Source organism: Gossypium arboreum, chromosome 6 (assembly GCF_025698485.1).
Source record: "Gossypium arboreum isolate Shixiya-1 chromosome 6, ASM2569848v2, whole genome shotgun sequence".
In the NCBI taxonomy this organism is placed as follows: Eukaryota; Viridiplantae; Streptophyta; class Magnoliopsida; order Malvales; family Malvaceae; genus Gossypium; species Gossypium arboreum.
The window spans coordinates 127,027,002-127,053,635 of record NC_069075.1 but is presented as its reverse complement, the minus strand read 5'-3'; the positions used below and the strand labels follow the sequence as shown (position 1 = coordinate 127,053,635).

The 26,634-nt window shown below is 33.1% G+C and overlaps 2 protein-coding genes across 6 annotated transcripts; one reads left to right on the top strand and one right to left on the bottom strand.

Moving 5' to 3' along the window:
- The first annotated feature begins 15,259 nt into the window (after nucleotides 1–15,259).
- Nucleotides 15,260–18,315, top strand: LOC108486092 (uncharacterized). Its single transcript, XM_017789914.2, has 9 exons — nucleotides 15,260–15,590; nucleotides 15,699–15,755; nucleotides 15,863–15,960; nucleotides 16,092–16,161; nucleotides 16,368–16,416; nucleotides 16,888–16,976; nucleotides 17,065–17,112; nucleotides 17,597–17,656; nucleotides 17,922–18,315. The coding sequence occupies exons 1-9, from the start codon at nucleotides 15,531–15,533 to the stop codon at nucleotides 18,030–18,032; spliced, it is 642 nt and encodes a 213-aa protein (XP_017645403.1). The 5' UTR covers nucleotides 15,260–15,530; the 3' UTR covers nucleotides 18,033–18,315.
- Nucleotides 18,316–18,557: 242 nt separating this feature from the next.
- LOC108486091 (polyprotein of EF-Ts, chloroplastic) lies at nucleotides 18,558–24,222 on the bottom strand. 5 transcript variants are annotated; one of them, XM_053029406.1, is made up of 6 exons: nucleotides 24,089–24,131; nucleotides 23,932–23,985; nucleotides 21,332–23,042; nucleotides 20,542–20,793; nucleotides 19,501–20,215; nucleotides 18,558–19,412 (listed from the first exon to the last, which is right to left on the bottom strand). In XM_053029406.1, the coding sequence occupies exons 3-6, from the start codon at nucleotides 22,974–22,976 to the stop codon at nucleotides 18,779–18,781; spliced, it is 3,246 nt and encodes a 1,081-aa protein (XP_052885366.1). In that variant the 5' UTR covers nucleotides 22,977–23,042; nucleotides 23,932–23,985; nucleotides 24,089–24,131; the 3' UTR covers nucleotides 18,558–18,778. The 5 variants fall into 5 exon arrangements, with proteins under 5 accessions (XP_052885366.1, XP_017645400.2, XP_017645402.2 ...); XM_017789911.2 differs by lacking the exon at nucleotides 23,932–23,985 and having other exon boundaries at nucleotides 24,111–24,222; XM_017789913.2 differs by lacking the exon at nucleotides 23,932–23,985 and having other exon boundaries at nucleotides 19,501–20,212; nucleotides 24,111–24,222.
- Nucleotides 24,223–26,634: the final 2,412 nt, after the last annotated feature.

Here is a 26,634-nt window from a genome sequence, read left to right as displayed (position 1 = left end):
CTCAATCTATGAAGCGTACCTTTGGCATTTGAGACTTGGTCATATTAACTGAGAAAGAATCACTAGACTCGTTGATCTTCCACAATGTGAATCTTGCTTGGAAGGTAAAATGACTAAGTTATTTTTTAATGCAAACGAACGAGGGTCGGAAAACCCCTAAAACATGTGCACACTAACGTATGTTGCTCTATGAGCGTTAGTGCAAGAGATGGTTATCAGTATTATGTAACTTCTATTGATGACTACTCTAGATATGGGTATGTATACTTTATACACAAAAAGAGTGAAACCTTTGATAAATTCAAAGAGTTTCATGCAAAAGTAACTAGGTTTACCCATAAGAGACACTTTGGTCTAGTCGAGGTGGGAAATATTTATCTGATCAGTTCTTAGGGTACCTCATAGAGAATGGAATTTTATCCCAATTAATTGTGTCGGGTACTCTACAACAGAATGGTGTGGTAAAGAAAAGAAATCAAATGTTGTTAGACATAGTACATTCGATGTTAAGTTATTTGAAGCTGTCAATCTCTTTTTGGGGATACATTGTATAAATGACTTGCTATATTCTAAATGATGTGTCAACTAATGCAGCATCGAAAACCCCAAACGAATTGTGGCATGGAAGGAAACTAAATCTTAATCATTTTAGGATTTGAGGATGCCCAACCCACGTATTGGATAAATATGTGAGGAAATTGGACTCACGAATAAAATTGTGCATTTGTAGGATATCCAAAGGGAACAAAGGGTGGTTTGTTTTATAACTCAAAAGAGAAAACTGTTATAGTCTCAACTCATACTACTTTCCTTAAAGAAAGTTACATGAATGACTTCAAACCTCGGAGTAAAGAGTTACTCGATGAGCTTTCAGGAAATATACGAAACCCTACAAAAATAATTTCAGAACCAACTACTAATAGTAGACCTAGAAATGGTCAGCAGCATAGAGAGCCTCAACGCAGTAAGAGGTTCTCTCATAGGCTTAAGTTCCTCCAATCTGGTGGAAGTGTTTTTAACATTGAGCCTTCCGAATAGGAAGATAATGACTCACTCACATATGATGAAGCGATGTTGTCTTGCCCTCAACCAGAACTAAATCACTGAGTCCAGATCTTGGGTGTTACATCACAATATTTAACAAAATTTCACAACAACTTTATTTAACTCTTAACTTAAAATGTTTTTCTTATTATTTTATCTAGAACCTCTTTATCAAGAAAACAAAGAAAAGTAATTAAAGATAGTTTAATACATCAGACTTATCATAACTTATTACAACACAAAATTTTGTTAAAGACAAACTATTTAAGGTGAGGATCTACTATATGCCACTCTCCAAAGTTTTCCACTGTATGTATAATAACCCTTTTCGTATAGTAAACCCTCACCATAACATAACATTTGTAAGTTACACTAACTTAGTGAGTTTAAATATAAAATGCCTTTGAACTATTCTTGCTGAATTCATCATCTTAAATATTTGAATTACCTATTTTTGCTTTTGGCAGATACCCTTCTCATTGTTAAATAACTATACATAACTATAAGCCATTTACCATTCTTTACTTATTATTTTTCACTTACTATTTGACTGATTCCCACACTTACCATACATACTACCTATTCTCTTCTCTTCTCTTTTTTTCTCCTCAAACAACCTTCAATATTTATTCTAGAACAGTTGATCACTAGTACTAGTCTTGGCGAATACTACTTATGGATCTTACATTTGGTGGATTCCTATACTAACTTTGCTAAACCAGATCTTCAATAGTTCATACTCTGATTCTAATCTATACATACTCATATTGATAAGGAACTTTCAAGGTAATATATGGTAATATAGAAGAAATCCAAACATCTATATTTCTTAACATATCAGATTTACCAAAAACTTAAATTCCAACTACCCCCAAATAAGACATGATACTAATCACATGTGACAAATTTCAAATGATTCAAATCTCAGTCTTCCATAGCGTAATCCAAATTCATATTAATGAACATTCATACCTTTTGTAATCTGAATACACCCATTTTCTAAAATGATAGACTTGTATGGTGAATTCCCTTTTGAAATACAGACACGAATTTCTCATTCATATTATACCTCGTACAACTTTTCAAACTTTATTACCAAATTGAATAGCCCAATCTATATTCAACTAACTATCAAAGAGATCCTAGAACTTACCCAAATTTTACCACAAGGGTGAATAAACACATTCTACCATACAAGTATCATTGAATACAATAATGGAATGATATAGAACTTACCACATAGGCCATAAAGAATACGCCACCAAGGCTTTGCAGATCACGCCATAGAGACAAGTATTCGGAACCACATGTTTACTATCCCGACAGAATTTCATAGAAGGTGCCACGGGTTCCTCCCTTATGGACTTATACATAAATTTATGTCATGATCTTCCAATTTGATTACATATTATCAAAGGCCATACCATGAATATTCATATCATCATATCATATTAAGCCATGGGTCTAAGCTACATGGGCTTACACACTTTCATGTCGTGATCTGTCAGTCCAGTCTTCATCTTACTAGAGGCTACACCATGAGTGTTTTTATGTCATATATTTCTATGGGTCTAAACCACATAGTCTTACACTTATTTTCGTATCAAGATCTGCCAACTTGGTTAGCATTATAACTGCCCTACTAGAGACTTCATAAACAGAAATTACTCAAAATTCACTTACCAGATTGTTCACACACTTGATTGATTCATATTTTTCCTTATATCAAACCTTATCTACGTACTTACCAATCACTTTCTATTCATACAAAAGTTCATACATAATATCATTACACACACATAGCATATTTACTATGCTTCGCCCACTTACCTATTATTCGAGGTACTATCATTGTATATATCTTTATCGGAACAATTAACATGTAGGAGTTAAAATAGAGACTCACCTAATACTCACCTAAATTGTAGCTCAAAGCTCTAGACTAAAAAATCCATCTCGACCCAGCAACAACCACTACTTAAAGAACACAATTTCACTATTTAAAATCTATTTTCATACAATTTGCTAACATCTCAATCATAGATAACCTCCATGCAAAACCTTGCATTCATACTTACTGTTCCTACAATTCTTAACATCTTTACTTCTTTAAAAACTTAACATGCAGAGCTATAATACTAACCGAGAGATGAAACAACCACTGATTAAATAAAGAACCTAAGCTTCCAGCTTAACGAGAAAAGTATAACATTTAGATTTAAGAAAAAGGAAATAGGGAGTAATACTGAAAGAAGATGAAAATTTCCTCACAAACTCTTCTCATCCACATATATATAAACCAACTTCTCATTGTTGGAACTTGACGAGTGTCGTTTGAATCTAGAATTTTTCCTTCTCAACAGCCTACAAGTTCCAAGAGAAATATAAATGAACATGTTGTATAATTGATACTTGACTAGTCAATCTAATTGACTTTTAACCAGATCTCATTACAAAAGCCAATTAACATGGTACTTAGCCAAACTAGGCACACCATGCATATGGCAGTAACTCAACCGGCTTATACTTCACTAGATATACCCTTTTCTTAGCTAAGAAAATAAGAATAACATAAAACTTTTATTCACCTTTTCTACGATTACTATATGCCACACTCCTATTCACTAGAAGACAGTAACATGGCGGATTTCACTATGCCTAACAAATAACTTCACAATTCTTCATCTTAAACTCGGACCCACTAGACTCGAGGTGTGGCAGATGCAAAGTGTTGATTCCAAGCTCTAGAAATAGCTATGAAAGCTAAAATGGACTTTATGTATTCCAACTTAATGTAGGACTTGTAGACTTACTAAAAGGGATAAAACCCATAGGGTGTAAGTGGATCTACAAGAGGAAAAGAAACGCAGATGGAAAAGTGAAACTTATAAGGTCAGACTTGTAGCAAAAGGTCATACTTAGAAAGAAAGCATCGATTACAAAGAAACATTTTCTTCGATTTCCATGCGCAAGTCAATCCACATATTACTATCCATTGTGTCAGCTCTCGATTACAAAATCTAGCAAATGGATGTCAAGACAGTGTTTTTGAACGGCTATCTTGAAGAGAGCATATAGATGATGCAACCTACCAGATATATGGCTAAATGAAATGAGTATAAAGTTTGCAAACTGCTTAGATCCATATATAGACTTAAGCAAGCATCCCGCTTATGGAATCAAAGATTAGATCAAGCGATCAAGACTTTTAGATTTGAGCAAAATGTAGATGGACCTTGTGTTTATAAATGTTTAAAGGATAGAAAGGTGGTCTTTCTTATTCTATATGTCGATAACATTCTATTAATTGGGAATAATGTAGGGACATTTTCATTGGTTAAACTGTGGTTAACCTAATAGTTTAACATAAAGGATGTGGGAAAAGCTAATTTTGTTCTAGGCAATCAAATCGTAAGAAATCGAAAGAACAAAATGATAGCATTATCTCAGGCTTCATACATAGACAAGTTATTGGAGAATTATTCAATGTTCGACTCAAAGAAGAGAAATCAACCTTCCATATCATGATTTCATCTCTCTTTAGAACATTGTCCTAAGATAGCGGAAAAAAGAGAGAATATGAGAAAGATTCTTTATGCTCTGGCAGTAGGAAGTCTTATGTATACTATGCTATATATACATGCCCAAATATTTGTTTTGAAGTATGGTTGGTAAGTCAATATCAAGTGAATCCAGGACTAAGACACTGGCAAGTAGTTAAGCATATACTCAATTATTTACAGAGAACAAGGGATTATTTTCTTGTGTATTCCAGAAGATATCTCACTCCTAACGAATATACTGATTCTGACTTCCAAACATGTTGAGATTCGAGGAAATCGACATTGGACTGTGCTTTTGTCCTAAACGGTGGGGTCATAGTGTGAATAAGTGTCAAGCAAGGTTACACTGCTAACTTCACTATGGAGGGTTGGTTACACTGCTAACTTCACTATGGAGGGTTTAATATGTGGTATGAAAAAGCTAGTGTAACAACCCGCTTTTTAGTGGTGTCGAAAATAGTGGTTTCGGGGCCACCAAATTCGATAAATAAGTTTGTAAACATTATTATTTAATATTTATGAGTCAAGCATGGTTTTAAAAAGGTTTTTGATATAGTATTTTTGTTATATAAGTGATTTATTAAGTTTAAGTGGTATGACCCTAAGGTCAAGTGGTTTTAGAAAATGAGGTATTGGGACCTCATTTCTATAAACCGAGTCATAAATATTTTTATAAATATTTATGGAGTGTCATTAAGGCAGTATTAAAGTTCCGTTGAAAATTTTCAACGTTTCGATAGTTAATTAATTAAAAAGGTCTAGATCGTAAAAAATGTAAAATTTGATCACTATTTGATTTGAGTGATTAAATGGCTTAATGAATGAAAGTATATGGACTAATATGGTAAATTTACCATATTATATATGAGTGGGCAGTTGGCTTTGTCTTATTATGAAAATATGTATGTTTTATTAATTAAAATAAAGTAAATTAAAAGGAAATAAAATAAAGTTAAAGATATCATCTTTTTCCTTTTATTATTTCGCTGAATTTGAGAAAGAAGAAAGCCATTGATAAACCTAAGCTTCGACCAAGCTTCATAGGATGCATGTAAGTCTGCTTTAGCCCCGTTTCTAGTAATTTTTATGTTTTTGATATCGTTGCAACTAGGTCCAGCTAGCTCATACCTTTGATTTGAAACTGTTAAAGAATTTGAATATTGAAATTGATGAACCTTGTGATTTTAGATGTTAAATTATTAATTTGGAATGTTGGTTGATATTTAAAAGTATTTTATTAAGTGATTTTTTATGAATTTTTTGATTAGGGACTAAATTGTTAAAATAGTAAAAGAACAAGGGTTTGATGTAAAATTGTCACAAATATGGGCTAATATGGGTGCCATGAATATTTAGCTATCATGAATTGGCATTAAAAATGGTTAATGTGCATGTTTTGGGCTCAGTGACTAAATTAAATACAAGTAACACTTTAAGGGAAATTTTGTAAAAATGACTAAATTGTATAAAATAAATAATTTTACTTTTTAAATTAATAGGTGAAATGAAATTATTAATTTAGGTCAAGATCGGGTGGAAAATCGAAGAGAATAAAAATTACCAAAATACCCTTGTACTTTGACATTTCTGCAATTTAGCCAGGTAAGTTCGTATGAACTGTATTCTATATAATTTTGATTAAATTGAATGTTAATATGTGATTATATTGTGATTAAATCTATGTGTGAGTGTGTGTGTGTGTGTATGTAATTTATCTTGTAATGAAACGATAGAAATCCAATAATGTTATGTTGAATACCGAGCCTCGTTTGAACCTTAGGAATTCGTAGATACCAATGACATGTCATTACATGATTTGGGTGTTGGTCTTGAATGTCCTACCGATGATTGAGGTCCGACATGTGTTGCGGATACTCTATAGCTCATATGAGCAACATCGTATAGCTACGTTCTGACCCACAGCTTGTGTGAGTAGGCCCATTTTCACAGCTCATGTGAGCATTCTGATTCACAACTCATGTGAGCATTCTGATTCACAGCTCATGTGAGCATACATGTACATGAATTAACAGATTACAGTTATATGATTTAGCACACTATGTGTGACTATCCCAGGTATCCAACGGTATTCTAAACGATTCAATGGGCATGATTTGAAAGGAAATGGTAAGAGTTCAATATGAACTAAGACATGTTCACATATGAATTGCATTGAATTGGTGATACATAGATAAATGTAAGTTGAGATGGATGATATATTCATATGTTGCATGTTTAAATGCTGTGATCATCTATGAGTAAATTGCCTGTGTCTTATGATTATATTGCTAACATATTTGGTGTGAATGCTTAGGCTTTGGCCAAGCTATTGGATGGGTTGTATTATGCTTACGTATAAGTTATGCATTGAAGTGGTAAGTGCCCAAATAGAAATATACTTGTGTTCATGAAAGAGTGGTATGGTTTAAATTATGTAATTTCTTATGAAATGGTTTATCATGTGGTTAATTTCAAAATAACTATGTTTAAATACACTAGCTTGTAGCTATGGTTGATGATATGCTTATTTCTTGTGTGTTAAGCATATGAAATGGGTGTGGAATGGTAATGAAATAGTAAGTTCATACTTGAAGTGTAAAATGATGAAAAAGGGAATGATAAGTTAAATTGATATTGTTATTTAAGCTAAAGAAAGTAAATAAAAAGGAAAGTTATGAAATGCAAATGAAAGTAAGAAAATTTGAAAGGGTTTAAAGTTTTATAAATTCCTACTATGCTAGGGATGATATGTATATGTGATGCTATGGATTTATTCACTTTGTGAGTTATTGAATATGGTTTCATGAATCTTGCGGTATTGGCATAGGATTATTCTTTATATGTATAAATTTCATATTTGAAATGGATTAATATGACTAAAGTTTATAGGAGCTTACTAAGAATTCATTGCTTACGTAGTTTTTTTCTTTACTTTTCAGATTATTAGAAGCTCAATCAGGTTGAAAGCTCGTCGGAGATCTATCACACTATCCAGCGATTATATCAATAGATTTTAATGTCTTGGTTAAGGTTATAATGGCATGTATAGGTGGACTTATGGTTGATGATTTGTTGAATGTTAGTTGATAAGTTTGACATGTATATATCATTTGGGGTGAGTAGCCTTGGTACATTTGGTGCCTTCTTGATATGTGTTAATTTGATAATGTGTTAAAGCATGTTTGAATGACCAAAGTGATATATGATGAATTGACCTCAACATGGTCAAGATATGGCATGCTTTAGAAAGGTTTTGAATAGATGTGCATGATTGAAATATGGTTTGTATACATGGTGATTGTTGGAACCATCTGGATATGGTTAGATTTGTATCTTTAAATGGCCAAAATGGCATGGTTATTATATATCAATTATGTTATGTTTTGGTATGAAAACAAGTTAAATGATAATTGTTTAAATATATACATGTATAGGTGTTTCAGTTGATATTATAGCCATTATGTTTTAGCTTGTAATTATGGTATTTTGAGTGATTGAAATGGTTGTTAGGTTGATATATGTATGTGGCCTTATGATGGTTGATTTTGTAGTCTTTATGATGCTTAAATGATGGAAGTTGAAATGGTATTTAAAATGTATGTAATGGCATGTTCTTTGACATGGTCAAATGTGGTCATTTTGGTATATGGAATGTAGTTGACATATATGGCTAATGATGCTAAATGTTATATGGTCAATTTGGTAGTATAAGTGTGGATTTGATATGTGAACAAAATGGTAAGTTTTGGCTAAACTATGCATATAGTTGTATACATGTTTAATTGTTGTGATTGAGGTGTCTTTTGGGCATATTGGTTGTATGAATATATAATTTATTTGGATAGCTTGTTGTTGCATGGTTTGATGCACTTTAGGATGCTTGATTATATGTGAGAAAATTGGCTTGCAAAATGGCCTATTTTTTGTCCACGCTAAAGACATGGCCGTGTCTCTCAGTTGTGTGTGACACACGGCTATGTGACACGGCCGTGTGTCCCCTGTAGGTTTTTAAGTGTTGCATTTTGAGAGTTACACGGCCTGGCACGTGGGCGTGTGGTTTGGCTGTGTGATCCAAGTTAAAAGGTTACACGGGCATGGCCACGGGATGAGACACGGTTGTGTGTCCCTATTTTAAATGCTCACACGGCGTAAGACATGGACGTGTGTCTCAGCCGTGTGATCCTTGTATTTTAAAAAAAATTTCACATTTCCCCTAAAAATTCTATATGTTTTCGATTTTGCCCCTACTTATTTCTAATGTGTTTTTAGTGCCTCGACGGCTCGTATAAGGGACAATATATATGTTATTATTTGTTTTCGCTATTACTGATGTTGTGAATTAAACTTTTAAAATTTTTTATTGTAATGACCCGAACTTTACGGTTATAGGAAAAGTGTATTTTCGGTCTTCATTTCTAAAAATGGATTCGTAAATATTTATTAAAATATTTACAAAGTTAAATGAGTGGTTAATTAAAGTTTAATGAAGTGAATTTAGCTTAATTAAGGATAAATGGATAAAAGGATTAAATTGAATGAAGTGTGAAAGTTTAATTATAGAATAAAGAAAATTGAGGGGATTAAATAAGTAAATAAGCCAAAGTGAGTGCCAAGTGTGTGATAAAATAAAATACATATGTGATAAATAATGTACATACATTTGTAATACATGTATGTATTTACTTATTATTTAAGTAAGTATTAATGTATTTATTATTATTAAATTGATATTATATGATAAATAAATAAAAGTAAGACCAATGCATAGTAATGATTGGATACAAATGTATTAATAAAAATACATACACTTGTAATACTTGTATTTAAGTATTAATAGATATTTATTATTTATAAAAGATATTTATTAATTAAATAATTATGTTATAAGATATTTATATGATAAATAAATTAAATAAAACAAGTGTATAGAAATAAATTGATACAAGTGTATTAATATATATGTATACAAATGTAAAAAGAAATAATTGATTATTAAATAGATATTTATTAATGTTATTATATTTTCTATATATATATATATAAACAAAAAATGAAATAAAGGAAATAAGGAGAAAGAAACAGAATGTGGAACGAAAAGCAGGGGAAGGAAAGAAAGAAAGAAGAAAAAAAAGGAAAAAGGAGAAATAGGGATTTTAAAGCTTGGAAGTTTAATAGGTAAGTCAATTTAGCCCTTTTTTACTTAATTTTAATGTTTTAGAAGCTTTGGAACAAGATTTTGATGAAATTAAATTGATATTTTGAAAGTTATTAGATTTCTAGATAATGTTCATGTTGAGTAAAATGATGAAATAAGGGTTAAATTGATAGAAATTCAAGTTAGAAATGAAATAAGATTGGAATTGTAAAGTAATTCATAAGTTTTATGTTGAAGGGCTAATTTGAGGAAATTTCGAAACTAGTGAAATAAGCTGAAAATTTAGTAGTTAAATTTGAGTTTGGATGGAACTCGAATAGAAATAGAGTATGAATTAAGTTAGTAAAGTGAATGAATTAGTTAGGACCTAATTGAAAATAAGGTGTAAATTGAATATAAATTCAATTATTTGTTATAATGAGTACTAAAAATTAATGGTATAATTATTTTAATTCCCGTAGCTAATGTTGTCTCGGAAAATCTCGGCTAAGCAAGGAAAAAGACAAAGACAACGGGAGTTAGCTCGAAAATTACGGTTTGTATTTCTATAATCCGAACTTAATACTTAAATTTTTGGATTTATTATTTAATATATATATATATATATATATATATATATATAGAGAGAGAGAGAGAGAGAGTAGGTGTTTTGAGATGATTATTTGAATTGGATTGAATATTGATTATATTGAATTGATTTATTAATATATGTGAATGTTTGAATTGAAATGAATATTGATGTGGAAATTGAATAATAAATATTTGTTATATTGGAAAATATATGTAGTTGGAAGTGTGATGAAATTGATAGAAAATGTGATTATTGTGAAATTGAATATTTATTAGTGAAAAGTGAATGGAATTATATTGAATTGAAAATATATAGCTAATTAATTAAAATATGAATTAATTGAAAACTGAAAAGTGAATTAAATATCCTATTAACTAGTCGGGCTAGTCGGATATAATTGGCATGCCACAGGATATGGAAGAGTACGGGTTTTGCTTACTTATCGATCGAGCACTTATGTGCCGACTCATCGTTGTCATTATCATATCATATCGATTCGGCACTTTATGTGTCGGATATTGCTACTATTACCGTTACTGTTATTGTTTCGAATTTATTCCGATGAGGTACTCTGTGTACCGTACTATTACTGTTATCATTCTGGATTTGTTCTGATGAGGTACTTTGTGTACCGTATTGCTACTGTTACTGTTACTGTTCCAGCTTCGGCCGATGAGGCAGTATGTGCCTTACTGGTGTGTTGGTTGGATCCGTGTATCCGTCTAGGTCCGAGTCATGTTAATAGGGGTAAATAAAGGAACTGGAAAGATCGACTGTTACTAAATAATTTAATTGTTACTATATATCTGATTTTTACTGAATAATTGACTGTTAATGGATAACCGATCAATTGATTGATACTGAATAACTGATTATTATTGAATAATTGATTGTTGCCGAATAACTGACTGTTACTGAATAAATAATTGTTCTGATTGACTGATTGTTAATGAATATTACTAATTGATTAATTGCTATTGAAAAATAATAAATGATTTTGAATTTAAAGTAGACCAAAACATTGGTTGGAAAGTGAATGTTTGAATACTCATTGAGTTTGAATAGTTCAATATATATAAATTAATATGTTTTGCTATTGTTTAAATGTTCAGATTATAGAAATACCACTGAGTGTATACTCAGCGTACGGTTTGTTTCCGTGTGTAGGTTAAGTTAAGGCTAGACCGTTGAATCAGCATCTCAGGCCGATCCCAAATTCGATGAGGTAAAGTATGTTAAGTATTGGTAATGGCATGTACCTAGGATGTCTTATGAGAGTCACCTAGGTTGTGAAAGTATTGATAAAATAAGTAAATTATGGTTGGCAATGGTATATAGTATGAAGTTGAAATAATTGATAAAGTAAGTGATATGCTTAAAAAGATTCATTGGATAGGTTATTAAATGTTTTAGATTGGTAAGATTTGAGTATATTTATGTGTATTTTGATTATTTGAATGTTGGCAAATTGTTTTGGTTGAAGTTTTAATTTGCAAGGTTAGAAACATTTATTTTAATAAATGACTATAATTGAACTGTACAGATCGGTAATGCCTTGTAATCTTGTTCCGGGGACGAATAAGGGTTAGAAGGTGTTACATTGATAGTTTTGAAACATAAACATCGATAATGCTTTATAAACCTATTCCGGCGACAAATATGGGTTAAGGGTGTTACATTATGGCATTGTAACAGTGCGGGTGTAGCTAAACTCAAAGAAACCACATAAAGACAAAACACATTGATACAAAGTATCATAAGGGAGACAGAAGTGTTTGACGAAATATATCATAAGGGAGACAAAAGTGTTTGACGAAATAGTGGATGTAGTAAAAAATCGCATTTGAGGAAAAACCCTAGAGATTTGTTTTGCCAAGACTCTACTAACTAGGGAGCTCTTTGGGTAACATATAGAGGGACACAAGAATGTGAAGCTAGACTCATCTACTTTACTAGGGCAAGTGGGAGACTGTTAGATTTGGTGCCCTAAGTGTAGTATTTTCGTTTAAGTAAACTTGTAATTTTTCGAACAAATTGGTTAATAAAACAAATTCATTGGTTACATTAATATACTTTGATAATTTTCCTCACATGGTTTTTGCCTGCAAAGCAAAATGGAAGTAAATGTTACTCATTGGTTGTCTAAATGTTTAACAAATACTAAGCGGTATTACGTGGTCAGGTCGTAGTACGAAAAGATAGATTTTATTAGTAGACGAACCTAAACATGTACTTAGTCTAATCGAAAATGAGCAAATCGATTAAAAGACTAATATTTCGTCTATCAAGTCCAATTAGGGAGATGCCTTGTCTTGAGTATCAGAACGGATGACTCCCAAAAGATAGAGATATAGATGTGACTGACTGGACTAGTAGTACATCGAATAGGACCCAAGCATAATAGATCTTGAATCCATTTATGGATTTATTCACTTGTGGCATTCTAAGTGTGGCATACCTAAATCCTAAATGGATGACAAAATATGTATGTGTGACTCGTACTCTCTGATGTTAGTAAAAGCCTGAGTTCAAATAGATAAGGAACCGAAAGTTGGTGTGTTGGGTGTACGACTTTTGTAGTATGTAGCTTCATTCAAAACAGTGGAATTCATAGCCCAAAACATGGCTAAATGATATCCTCTCATTGGCATTACATGTTTGATAAAAGGTAAATGTGACCACAGGTCGTCCATCTTTGTGATGGATAACTTGATCACTATTTGATAGTGATTGATTTTTCATGAAGGAAGATGTAATGGTTACCATGAGATAAAATAAGATTATATTGGGAGAAATCCTAAATGGATGACAAAATATGTATGTGTGACTCGTACTCTCTGATGTTAGTAAAAGCCTGAGTTCAAATAGATAAGGAACCGAAAGTTGGTGTGTTGGGTGTACGACTTTTGTAGTATGTAGCTTCATTCAAAACAGTGGAATTCATAGCCCAAAACATGGCTAAATGATATCCTCTCATTGGCATTACATGTTTGATAAAAGGTAAATGTGACCACAGGTCGTCCATCTTTGTGATGGATAACTTGATCACTATTTGATAGTGATTGATTTTTCATGAAGGAAGATGTAATGGTTACCATGAGATAAAATAAGATTATATTGGGAGAACGAATATTATCTCAAATAGATCAAGAATATCTTATGAGGGTAACACACTTATGATAAGATCATTGGACGAGCACTGAGTAGTTTCTTTCGTAATGGTATGTCGTTGGGAATAGCTTAATCATGATACTATAGTGGAATGACCTCGTGACTAAATGAGGTTATAATTAACAGGTAAAAAGTTAAAACTTAATTATAAATCATTTGAGCTTTAACTACATATGTTCAATCGGTCTCTCCGCTAGCTCGTTGAAACCAAAAATAAATTACGTGTTTGAATAGAAATGAACATAATGAATAAGAAATGAAAAATAAGAAACATTCAGGGATGATTGTTTTCTCCGAAATGGAGAAATGGAATCATTTGGAAATGAATGTAGGTTTCCAAAAATGGAAATGATCCATTTGCAATCCTATATGAATTACTTAAAAATGATTGGAAAAATAAGTTTATGTTTTTAGGCTGTTTTGAAGCCCGAAAATGAAAATAAATCATTTAGTCATAGTGAACATATTAAGTCATGAAATGTTGGACACATTTTCTCGAAATTTTACTAAGGGCAAAATCATCAAAATTTTACTAGGGGTAAAATCGTTAAAATTTTGTTAGGGATAAAATAGGAATGAGAAAATTGTTTTATATATAAATATTAAAGTTTATTTTGGTAAGTAGAAAAACTGAATCGAGTTAGATTTTAGTTCAAAAAGACCCTAAAAGTACTCGTAATTAAACCCGATGTTATAGAAGCCCAAAAACCCCTAATGGACATGAAGGGGACGACAACCCTAGTAGGAATACTAGGGTGTGTCGTCCACTCTAATCCTATTCTAAGTAGGATATTGTTTTTCTATTTGAAATAAACCACTACAACTTAACAAGTATTCTACCTTCTCTTCCTATAAATAGATGGCATCGATAGAGCTATAAACACAACTTTGAGAGATTGTTATTCTGCTAAAACATAGAGAGAATTTATTCTCAATTATTACATATATTTTTTCAGAATAATAATTCTACTGGTTTCTATTAAGAAGAGAGAATTTTCGTTTTTTCCCCAAAAAGAGAGAAAACTTTTCTAGTTCTGTGTTTTGATTCAATTAGTTTGAGCCTACATTCGAAGCAGTTCATGATACGTGAATAGCAGAGAAGGTCGTTTGGTTGAAAGTTGGGAACAACAAACGTCCGCTAAGCCGAGAACGCAAGTACGAATTTAGTTAAGGTTTGTTACCATAAATATCACAAACAAGATTGATTTCAAAATTTTATTTTTTTACTATACAAGAAAACCATTTTCAAAATTAGATTTTTCCAACTGATGATAAGAAAAATAGTAATAATTTAGTGACTAGTACCAAACTTAAAAGCATCCAATTTCCCTTGCATAAAAAAAAAGAAAAGGGAAAAGCCTTTAAAAGGCTAATTTTTGCATATATGCTAAAAAAATTTGAGAAAGTGTACTGAAATTTTTAAAATTTACCAATTTGTGTTGTTTTGAGAGAGAAAAAGGAAAACGCTTCTTACAGAGCGCGTTTCACTATGTGGCAGTGAAAATGCATTTTACAGGGCATACTTTCAGCCACATCAACTGAAAACGCGTCCTATAAGACACGTTTTTACTAAATATTTACAATTTAATTCTTTTAGTTAGATAGTTAAATATTACTGCTTTTGTCCTTGAGTTCTGAGTTCAATTCCTCTATTACAATTTTTTTTTAATTAATCAAACTTAGAACTTAAGCATAAAACTACATGAAATAAAAAATGAAATATAAGGAGAGAAATCTAACTCATAACTAAGAAAAAACACAACGGTGAAAAGGCGACCTATAGATTTCAGCAGGCTTTAAGAAATAAAAAAAAAAAATCAGCATATACATGTAAGTCACCCACTTTAAAACCTAGTATTGTAATTTCAAAACCTGAAATTCCAGTATATCCTAACATAAGGGGTGTTTGGCTTATTAAAGAAAGAAGAAGAAGAAGAAGAAGTAGCATCAGCAGGAAGGGGAAGGATTTTTTATTCTTCTTATCTCTACTTTTATTTGTTAAAAGGGGTTCCTATAAAAGCAAAGAATGAAGCTGAAACAACTAGAAACCCTCTTAGGCGATCTTCAACAATTCACTACCCCAAAGGTCTTCTTTTCCGTTTGTTTCATTCCCCCCAGAAAGAAACTCGAAATTTGTTAATATGGAAGTAGTTATCGAATCTGCTTGTGGTGGGTTCTGTTTTATTCAATGCAGGTGGAGCTGGAACAGTACCCAACTGGACCTCATATCGCTTCTCGCTTGCTTTACACTGTACGCAGTAATCTTCTTTTATTTCCCCTATACACGTGCTAATGACTAGTGGGTAGTATTGAGCTTTTTCTTCCTTGTTTCTTGTTTTTGGGTTTTTCTTTCTTTAGGCTGAGAATTCATTTGATGATATTAGCAACAAAGTGGTAGCAGATTTTGGTTGTGGATGTGGCACTCTAGGTGCTGCTGCTGCTCTCTTGGGTGCTGAGTAAGTAAACCCTTTTTTCTCATTGTTTCTTCCCTTGTCTTTGTTAATTCCTTGACCTGAATTCGAGAAACAGAACAAAGAAGAAAACTATCTGTATTTGTTTAATGTGGGCGTTTTGTTGCGTGGAATAGGCTGGTTATTGGCATTGATATTGATCCTCAATCTCTTGAAATAGCTTCAATGAATGCAGAAGATCTTGAGGTGCTCTCCTCTTTATTGATTTTGATGTAGTAGTAAAGTCTAGAGCTTGTATTGGCCCGAGTCACAAAATTTTGACATCTTTTTCTCCTTTACCTGTCTCTCTATGCTATTCACTTTTTATATCACCAAGTTAATTTCATTATTTGCTTAGCAATTTACATGTTTTATGATATCTTCCTTATGTTGCTTTCTTAATTGAACTGCAGTTGGACATAGATTTTGTTCAATGTGACATCAGTAACCTAGGATGGAGAGGTAATAGTTCCTTCCCCTCTCTTTTCCTCTCTATCCCTCGGTGTCTCCAGAATACTTGATTCTTCCTGGAAAATATTACCAGTCATTCTAATAATGATATGGAAAAGCTACCCTCTGTAAGCTATAGAATCTATGGTTAGTTTGCAGACAGCAGTGTTTCTCTGGCACGGAGGAATTTTTTGGGTAATCAAATATATAGAAAGTGTATAGCTAGTCATTTTCATGCCTGGGACATGGCATTACGATAATTTAATTTGTTTCTTCTTTGACGTCAATATATTTTCACATGGAAGATGCAATAAATTGAATGTATCTGTTACTTTCTAGCCATTATCTCATGTATACTGAATCAATCAAGAGAAAGATAGTAGGAAAGTTATAAGTTTAAAATAGCATGAATGTTCTATAGACTGTTTCTTAATCTTAAGTTGTGACTTCTTTCTTCATCTTATGGTTTCACTCCATGTTTAGGTCAAATTGTTGATACTGTTGTGATGAATCCTCCATTTGGAACTCGAAAGAAGGGTATTGACATGGATTTTCTATTTGTGGCATTGAAGGTAAAGCTAGTCACAGAATCAAGATTTTTCAGTCCACCTTTTTATTTTGGATCTAATAGGCATATTGTCCACATTGTGTCTGTGTCAGGTAGCTTCTCAAGCTGTTTATTCCTTGCATAAGACCTCAACGAGAGATGTAAGTAATTTGCTTTGAATTTTCTACTAGTTGAATAGGAATATATTAGTAATGCTTGCTGTGCCCTTGATTTATTTTCTGTAAGTGTCGGATTTAAAGCTAAAATAGCAAATTAACTATTCATTAACTTTGACAAAGGTTCCTTCTCTGCTATTTCATGTATTAGTTTATCTTTTTGTATGTACTCAATAGTTTCCTCTACCCTATGGAGTACACAGTAATCACCTTATCGTAGAGAAATTAGTATTTTGCTCATAATTATCTTCAATGGATTATGGTTATACTATCAAAACTGTCTTTTCTACTTCCGTATATTTGCTTGCTAATTAGCGACATTATTCATTTGGTTCAGTTGTAATATCTCATGGATTTGTCTCATGTTGTCTATTTCTTCTATGCCAAGGCATATCAGTTACCTGTTCTGTTTGCATAAGGATTTTAACATGACTAAGAATTGTGATAATTTATCTTTTCTTCACTGTAGTATATCAAAAGGACCTCCTTGAGGGACTTAAATGCTAGCAGCGCTGAGGTCTTGTGTGAGGTGGGTAAAACTAGCTTCTCAATCTGATTACATTTCTCTTATGAACCTTAAAATGCTGTCACCGTGCATACACATTCTCAGAGGAGATTATTTGGATGGCTTGCCGATAAGCTGTGAGAACGGTCTGGGGTTGGGCATGTGTGTGTGTGTGTTTCTTTTTCTTTAATGCTGCCAAATTGCTGTTACTCTATTTTTCAGTAAATATTTGCCTTATTGCTGTTTTGTCTTCTCTTATCCCAATCTCACTCCCCCAATCTATCTCCAGCTCCGTTTTGATGTTCCTCAACTATACAAGTTTCACAAGAAAAAGGAGGTAGATATTGCTGTAGATCTATGGCGATTTGTACCCAAAAGGAGTCAGGTAAAGGACAATTAGCTGCCGAAGTGCACTTTGAGGCCATGCATGAAGCACATATAACGCAGTTAATCATTCGTAAAGATCGATCCTCATTCAACTGCTGTCTAGGTTGGGGTCACTGGTGTGGTTGATTAGGATGAAACAGATTCAAAGATACAACTTAGCATTATAGTTGATGATAACGCCCTACGACTCTTGTTTTTTTTTTGTTAGTGTGAAACACATGATCAAATCTCTATGTATCAGATGCTTTGATAACCTGGGAAGTTTTAGATACTTTGTTCTCGCATGTCTTTGACAATTTTGTTTGCATTTTTTTTTTTGCCTGGGATGATATGGGTATGTCTCCAATGCAAGTTTGGACACCCTATAATGCATGTTAATTTGGGCATGCGTCCGATATGTGTTTTAAGACCTAAAAGCATGTCTGATACGAACTCATTTATTATATTATATATCATGTTGAGTTGAGAGTAAATAATTTTGACACAAGTACTCTTAGAAACAATGAAAAATTCGTGTAAAATAGAATTACAGACCAGCTTTTTAGCTAATTTAATAATTCCTCGCTTATCTCAGTATTTCCATTTTGCACAAATAAACTGAAGAAACAGTTCTCAACTTACAAGATCAAACAGTAAGCTTTAAGGGCCAATTAAAGCATACAATGAAGGCCACTACAAAAAAGAATCAAGTTATTCTCTCGTCCAAAATTAGTTCCTACCTCCATTACTCCCACTGGATGCCAATGGAAGCTCCTTTTCTCATGCTTCAGTTCCTGTTTTGGTATCTTCAGTTGTCTCTCCAAGTGTAAATCGAACAAACCTTCGGACTTTTATGTTCTCTCCAAGTGCTGCAACAGTTTGCTTTACCAAGTCTTTAACCAACAGACTGTCATCCTTAATGAAGGGCTGTTCCAAAAGGGCAAGCTCTCCAAGCCTCTTTGAAACTCTGCCTTCCACTATCTTCTCTCTAATGTTCTCTGGTTTAGATGCGAGATCATCTCTTTGCATCTCCAGCTCTTTTTCTTTACTCACGATACTCTCCGGAATGTCTTCAATGGATACAAACTGCACTTGTGGACTGGCCACAACTTGCATTGCTAGGACATCAACCAACTCCTTGAACTTTTCACTTCTACCAACAAAGTCGGTCTCACAGTTGACTTCAATTAGTACACCAATCCTCGAGTCATGAATGTAGGAACCAATTCTGCCTTCAGCAGCGAGCCGGCTGGATTTCTTGTCAGCAGTTGATAGGCCCTTCTTTCTAAGGTATTCCTGAGCCTTCTCAAGATCACCTCCGGTTTCAGACAGAGCTTTCTTGCAGTCCATCATCCCGGCTCCTGTTTCTTCACGTAGTTGTTTAACAAGTGCGGCGGAGACAGCTGCTTTTGGTCTGCAAAGAGAAATGGGTGTATATAAACAACCTAAAGAAATGATAATGGATTGGTAACAAATTAGAGCCATGGAAAACAGCAACTTACTTCTCATCAGTTTCCTTGACTTCCACTGAAGTCGATTGCTCTTTTCCAGCGGAAGAAATGGGTTTTGCAGCAGTTTGGGCAGCCACTTCAGCAGCAAAATCCTGACTTTTCTTCTCCAGCCCCTCTCCAAGATTGAACCTCACAAATCTTTTCACTTTTATGTTCTCTCCAATGGTTGCAATAGTCTGCTTTACCCAATCTTTCACCACCATCTTGTCATTCTTAATGTAGGGTTGCTCAAGTAAAGCCAACTCGTCAATTCTCTTCTGTATCCGTCCTTCAACAATCTTTGATCTAATATGTTCTGGTTTAGATAAGAGATCTTCCTTTTGCATCTCTATTTCTCTTTCTTTGTTTACAATCTCCTCAGGAACATCTTCTGGAACAAGATATTGTACTTGAGGGCAAGCAGCAACTTGCATGGCTAGATCATCAACAAGCTCCTTAAAAATGTCACCCCGTGAGACAAAATCTGTCTCGCAGTTAACCTCTACTAGGACACCAATCCTGCTATCGTGAATGTAAGAACCTATTCTTCCTTCAGCAGTGACTCGACTGGATTTTTTTTCCGCACTTGCCAAGCCTTTCTTGCGGAGAAACTCCTGAGCTTTAACAATATCCCCACCAGTCTCTGCGAGTGCTTTCTTGCAATCCATCATTCCTGCTCCAGTTTCTTCACGGAGCTGCTTTACTAGAGCCGGTGATATAGTTGCTGCTGTTAATGCATATGAATCAGTAACAGAGGAATACATAATGTCTCAAAAATATAAATATCATAAATGCCTCAACACAGACATCCCCATCAATCAAAATTGAATGTTGTATTTGACTTGGCATAATATTTTATTAAAAGTGTTTTGACTTTGGGGTTCTTATATATCAAGTGGTTACTCATATCATTTAAGTATATATTCATATTGAAAAGTACAGACAAACAACACAATTTTACAGCTTTAAAGTTTCCATTTTGGATTAGAGCTTAACTCAAAGTTTATAAGATGCATTTAATATGTAGAAAATTGTCAAAATGAAAGTATAAACCTGTAGTCACATTTTCCTTGGACATAGAGCCATTTGAATCAGTAACCTCGTCGTTCTTTTGAGGTGCAGAGTCTGCTTCTTCAACTTCAGAAGTAGAAGGAATTTCATCCTTAGAAACTGGTGTCTCTATTTGCACTTCATCCTTGGTATCCTCGGGTTGATTTTCTACTTCTTCAACTGCTTCACTTCCTGAAGACTTAATCTGATCATCAGCTGATTCTTGAGGTGGATCAGGACCTGCCTCGTTTTCCACTGTATCCGCGCAAAATCAGCAAAAAGAAATAGTAATACATAGATGTAAAACAAAATGAACTAAGAAAACATATCCTCAATTACTCTTTAACTCTTTGTTTCCCACATAGAACCATTGCTTAGTTAGAAACGACAACTTTATGACATGACACAAGTCATCTATTGCATTAAAAACTTACTCCTCAAACATTGACAAAAGAAAGAAGGAAATGAACTAATGAAGTTGATATGTGTCAACTCTAAAGCGGTTCAAGAAAAAAAAAAGTACATTATAAAAGGTTATTTTTCACTCAGCAACTATTCATTTAATAGAGAACTTCTGAGTTGTATCCCTTTTAGAAAAGAAACAGTCTAAAAATAGACTTTTTGCCCTCATTAATATTGCAGAAATCAGACAGTAATTACATGTCTGTTTGTTCTGTGTATGTACGCAAAACCACAGATACTTCGTTTGCAATTATCATTTTGTGCAGAATAACGAAAATAGGATATGAATTTCTCACAGAATAGGATTGCTAGCAGTGTAATGGTTATCTACCTTCGGCATCTTTGGGATCAGTAACATCTGGTTGTACAACTGAACTGGCAACATTGCCATTTTCATCCGGAACAGCTCCAATTTCTTCTTCTTGAACAGATGAAGCAGAGGGAGTTTTATCCTCAGCTAGAGGTGTTTCTACCTGCTCTTCGGGAATACTTCCGATTTGTTCCTCCTGAACTGATGCAGCAACCGATGTTTCATCCTCAGCTAGGGGAGCTTCCTCTTGTACTACATCTTTTTGTGTAGACTCTTCATCAACTGAATTTTCGGAAGTCACTTGGTCAACTACTTCTCCAGATGATCCAGCTATTTGATCACTTTCCACCACATCCGCCAAAGGAACTTGTCCACTACGTTCAGGAGACAACGCTTCAAAACTGTCATCTATTTCCTTCTCTGCAGTTTCCTCATCCTTGTTCACAATCTCAGCTATTGTATCTGTTTCCTGTACCACTGTTTCATCCACTTCAGTAGAGACAGTGGTTGTCTCCACATTAGCTGCCGGTTGAACCTCTACTTTCTCTGCCCTTTCTCTCTGATCCAAAAATGCAGCAATCTCCTTATTCTTACGGAAAGCCAGCATAAAGGGATTTGTTGCAGTGTACACCACACCTTGGCTAAGCTGTGAGTCCAATTTGTCATCATCCTCTTCTTTCTTCATTGTCAAGGTTACCTGTCCCCTTGTGATGCGCAGCACACGAACTTTGACTTCTTGGCCAATTTGCAGTGATGAGTTCCCCATCATGCTCATAAGTCCGTCATCAGCTTCTTCTGATTGGGGCAAGAATCCTTCTTCCCCCTCGGGGAGAGATATGAAAGCACCAGACCTAGTTAAATTCTTTACCGTGCCATCTAGTTCTTGTCCCTTGACGAATTTTGAGCTTTTGAAATCTTTTTTTGAGCTGGACTTTGAAGCATTCTTCCTGGAAGGCCTTGCCTTATCAGTACTGGCAGGACCATCTTTCCGTGGCTGGCGCTTACTAGCATCATCATTTTCACGCATGGAAAGAGATATCCTCCCATTCTCAGTGTTTACTTCAACTAACCTCACCTGCACCTCTTGTCCAACAGAAACAACACTTGCAACATCCTTAACAAAGCTGTTGCTCAACCTGGAAACATGCACCAGTCCATCTGTGAAAGCTCCAAAATCAACAAAAGCACCAAATGGTTGGATTGATCGTACTTTCCCAGTAAACATTGCACCAGGAATAAGCTCCTCATTCTTTACAGGTGGCATCTCACTTTTCCTAACAGGTCTTGCTCGTTTTGATTGAGTTGGAGGAGTAGAATCTGGTTGGCTAGTCGAATCTTCACTTGTTTCAACGGCATCTGAAGGTATTTCGGATCCTCCACTGGAAACTTTTGTCACAGAAGAATCGGATTCCTCCACTGCCACATCAGTCCCTGCGGTTGATAAACAAATTCCCAGTTTTCCATGTAAGGCATACCCTGTTCCGTATTTTCCAAATGAAGTAACAGAGGTTGATAGAGGTAGGATGAATCTCTGAGAGGGTAAAGCATATCTCGTGTGTTTCCTTGATGAACTGCATCTTGTCAAACTAGTGTTCTTCCTTACTGTACAGGCAGCTCCAGGGATGAATGTAATGTTGCTAACAGAATATGGGATCACAGGAGTCATGTTGACTTGATTGAACAGTGAAAATTACAGTCTACACTAAAATAGGTTTTTCATCTGTATCTTCACCTACAAGAACATGAATGATATACTCAAAAACATAAATTTCCCAAGTTTGCAAGAAGGCATGAGATGTCCTAGAAACAGTCATACTCAAACCAATTTCACTAACATCGTCTATAAATACAGAAAGAAACTGTAATTTAGTTCACCAAGCAGATATTTCAATTACAGGCATTATTCCGGTGATTTTAAGTTTTTCATGCAAATCTAATTTTCATGTTCAACTAAGGGCGTTATACTAGAGGCATACTTGGTTGTACCTGTTTATTAGCTATTTTCCATATATTCATTCCTGAAATTAAAGACTTATTTAGATAATAATCTACCTTGTTTGTCATAGATATTTCACAAAGCATTAGGACTTGGGGAGTTCATATTCCAAATTCTCAAATAGGCATGTTTTGTGCCTATTTGGCCTATGTTAAAAATTCAGAGCCGCAACACACAGATAACTCTTTCATATAAAAGTTCTAGCAACTGGGAAAAATCTGTACCTTCAGATAAAAACGTCAACTACAAACAGAAAAGAGATTTAACAATTTTTCCTTCTTTTCCTTCTAAAGGGGAAAGAAATAATATCCAAACTATAACATTGTGCATTTGAATAAGATTCTATGAAGTAGCAGCACCTATCAATAAGCAATTCTTATAAAGTTCATTATGAACCAATAAAACACTTGGATGAAAACTAACCGTAATTCTAGCTTAATATAATAGATGAGTTCCGTATTAAAATTTCATTTCTTCACTGTTTTTATTCTTTATTATGTTTTAAATAAATGGATTGTCTAATACACATTATTGTCACCGTTATACGTAATAGAATTTTTCACTCACAAAATAAAAGCCAACATTTCCCTCCCAATTAACTAAACAAGCAAAGCAGATTCATTACCAAAACACCATAAAAATCCATACGTCACATAACTCTGGCTAAAGAGAACCAAAACTGGGAAAATTAACAACAACCCAATATCAGTAAGTGGCAGAAAAACAAAAAGTTAACTTCAAAAACAATGACCCGTTAGCTTATGACCAAGTAAAAACTAAACCTATTTGAGAGATAAAGCTTACTATCAGAGAAAAACCCAAGGTGTTGTTTGGTGATAGAGGCTATTCATCATATGAAGAAGAACGAAAGGTGGGGCTTTAAATCCTTATCTTCGGCTTTCTTCATGGATATATAAAATTAAATAAAAAATTGAAATGAAATAAATACGATGAAGAATTTGGGCTCATCTTGGGTCTTGCATATGAGTTTTTTTCTCAGCCTTTAGTTTTTGATTGGTTAAGGTGGACTTGCGTTGGTTTGGACCAAAGACTAAACCCATAGCTTTGGTATTAGATACCGAATTGGTTTGGACCTCAAATTTCATTCATTTATTTTTCACTTAGAAAAATTGGACCTATGACCCTTTTTAATGGGTTCTCAGAAAACAAAATAATCACTGTCTGGTGAGAATAAGAGAGTAAATACCATCTTTTACCTTCAACGGATTGGTAAAAAATAAAATTGTGTTAGCTAATACCAATATTGAATTTGATTCTATCCATCCAACTATTAAATAAGAGTCTAATGAACTTCTATACACTTAAATTCATAATCTTTTGCACTAATAACAATGTCTACACCAATCGAGCTAAGACTTCATTAACAATTTTACTTCTATCCTTTATAAATAAATAAAAATGACAAAATTAACACATTTAGTTTTATCATATGGAGTTGAATTGGATTTAAATATAACCAATTGAGTAGTGTGATTTATTAGTATAGTGTAAAATTTTTAAGGTATAATGATTTTTTCTCTCCGATTTTATAAAAAAAAGTTATTTTAGTTCTTTATTTAATTTTTTGCATATTTTAATCCTTAGATTTGTATATTTTTCAAATCATCTTGAAATGGATAAAAAATTAACATTTGTTAATTTTATTAACGTGGCATATCGTTGATTGCCACGTAGATGACACGTACGTATTTAATTAATTTTTTAAAATTTAATTTTTAAAATATTTTTATAATGCTTATATATTTTTAATAGTTTTAATTACTTTAATTTTTAAAAATAATTTTATATTTTTTGAATTTTTAAATTTTAAAAATTAATTAAATATTTACATGCTATCCACTTTATGAAATGTCAATAAAGTTAAAAAAACATTAACTATTCTATTCATCTTGGGGTGATTTGATAAAAAAAATGTAGCGTAAAAACTAAAAGAGATGAAAAATTAAATAGAGAGTTAAAATGATTTTTTTATAAAATTAGAGGTGAAATAAATTATTTTATAATAATAAAATTATATAACTTTGAATATAAAAATGCTTCCCATTTTATGACCTAGAGAAATTAATGAGACTGTGTGCCCCTTCTCAAATGGTTCAATCCATTCATGGCCACATATAGTTCAAACAAGCTTCAATGCTCAACAAGCTTATATAAAAATTAAAAGCATGGTATTCAGTTCTGCACCGATTTTGGGTGTATAAGTTAGTGTACATCATTCCAATATTAATGTACAACAAGTGATATTCTTTTTTATATTGATGAAAATTTTGGTCAGTATCAGTGGCATTAACTTGTTTTGGTTAATTTTAGTTACACAAATTGAAACATAAAGCATCAAACAATGTGTGAATAATATAAAAAAATATAATTTTTTTACTATTTATTATTATGTTAAATACATATTTGGAACGTACAAACCAATCGAAAAAGACTTTTAAACTTTAAATATTTCTTTTTAACACATTTTTAAATTTAAAATATAAAAACTAAAATATAATAAAAAAATCCACTCATCCTGTTATCAAATAAAAATTAATAAGAAAAAATCTCCACCTATCTCTCAGTTTCTTTTTTCTTATTAATTTTGGTTTTATTAAAAGATGTATTTTTGTTTGTAAAATTTATTAATGAATATTTTATATTTAAAATTTATTTAATAATTTTAAATAATTTTATATTATTTTTAAACATATAAAAAACCCAAATCAATACACTAAACTAAAACTAATATCTAACAAAAAAAAAAATGATTTGACAAAACAATCAATGCATAAATTGAATCTGAAGCATCGCATTTTTCTACGGGCACCTCAAATAGTCTGCCATATGCCACTTTATAGCCTGTTCTACACACACACGCAGACAAAATGGGCTCAATCCATTTAGTGCCACAAACAACCCAATAGAGCTTCAGCGCTCATCAAAAGCCTCCGCCTTTGATCAGCCCTGAATGATAGAGCCCAAAAATAAATCTTAAAGCTGCTGCCTGCTGCCACGTGACACGCAAATGAGAAGTATATAAAAGCCCGTTTGTTTAGTTCCTCGGTAGATTCGATCTGCATGTCTCAGTTTTGATTATATATATGCAGGTTGTCGTCAGGCCAATACATATATCCTATTAAAAAATATGGCTTAGGTTACAAACTGATAAACAAAGTCTTTTAAACATTTCCCACCTCTTCCACTTATTTAACAGTGAGGGGAATGGCAATGATCTTGCTAGAAAATGCATGTATAAGAAAAGAAAACTGATACAGTTACTTTCTTGGCTTAGGGATCAAATTCAAACCCCCTTTTTTGTTACCTA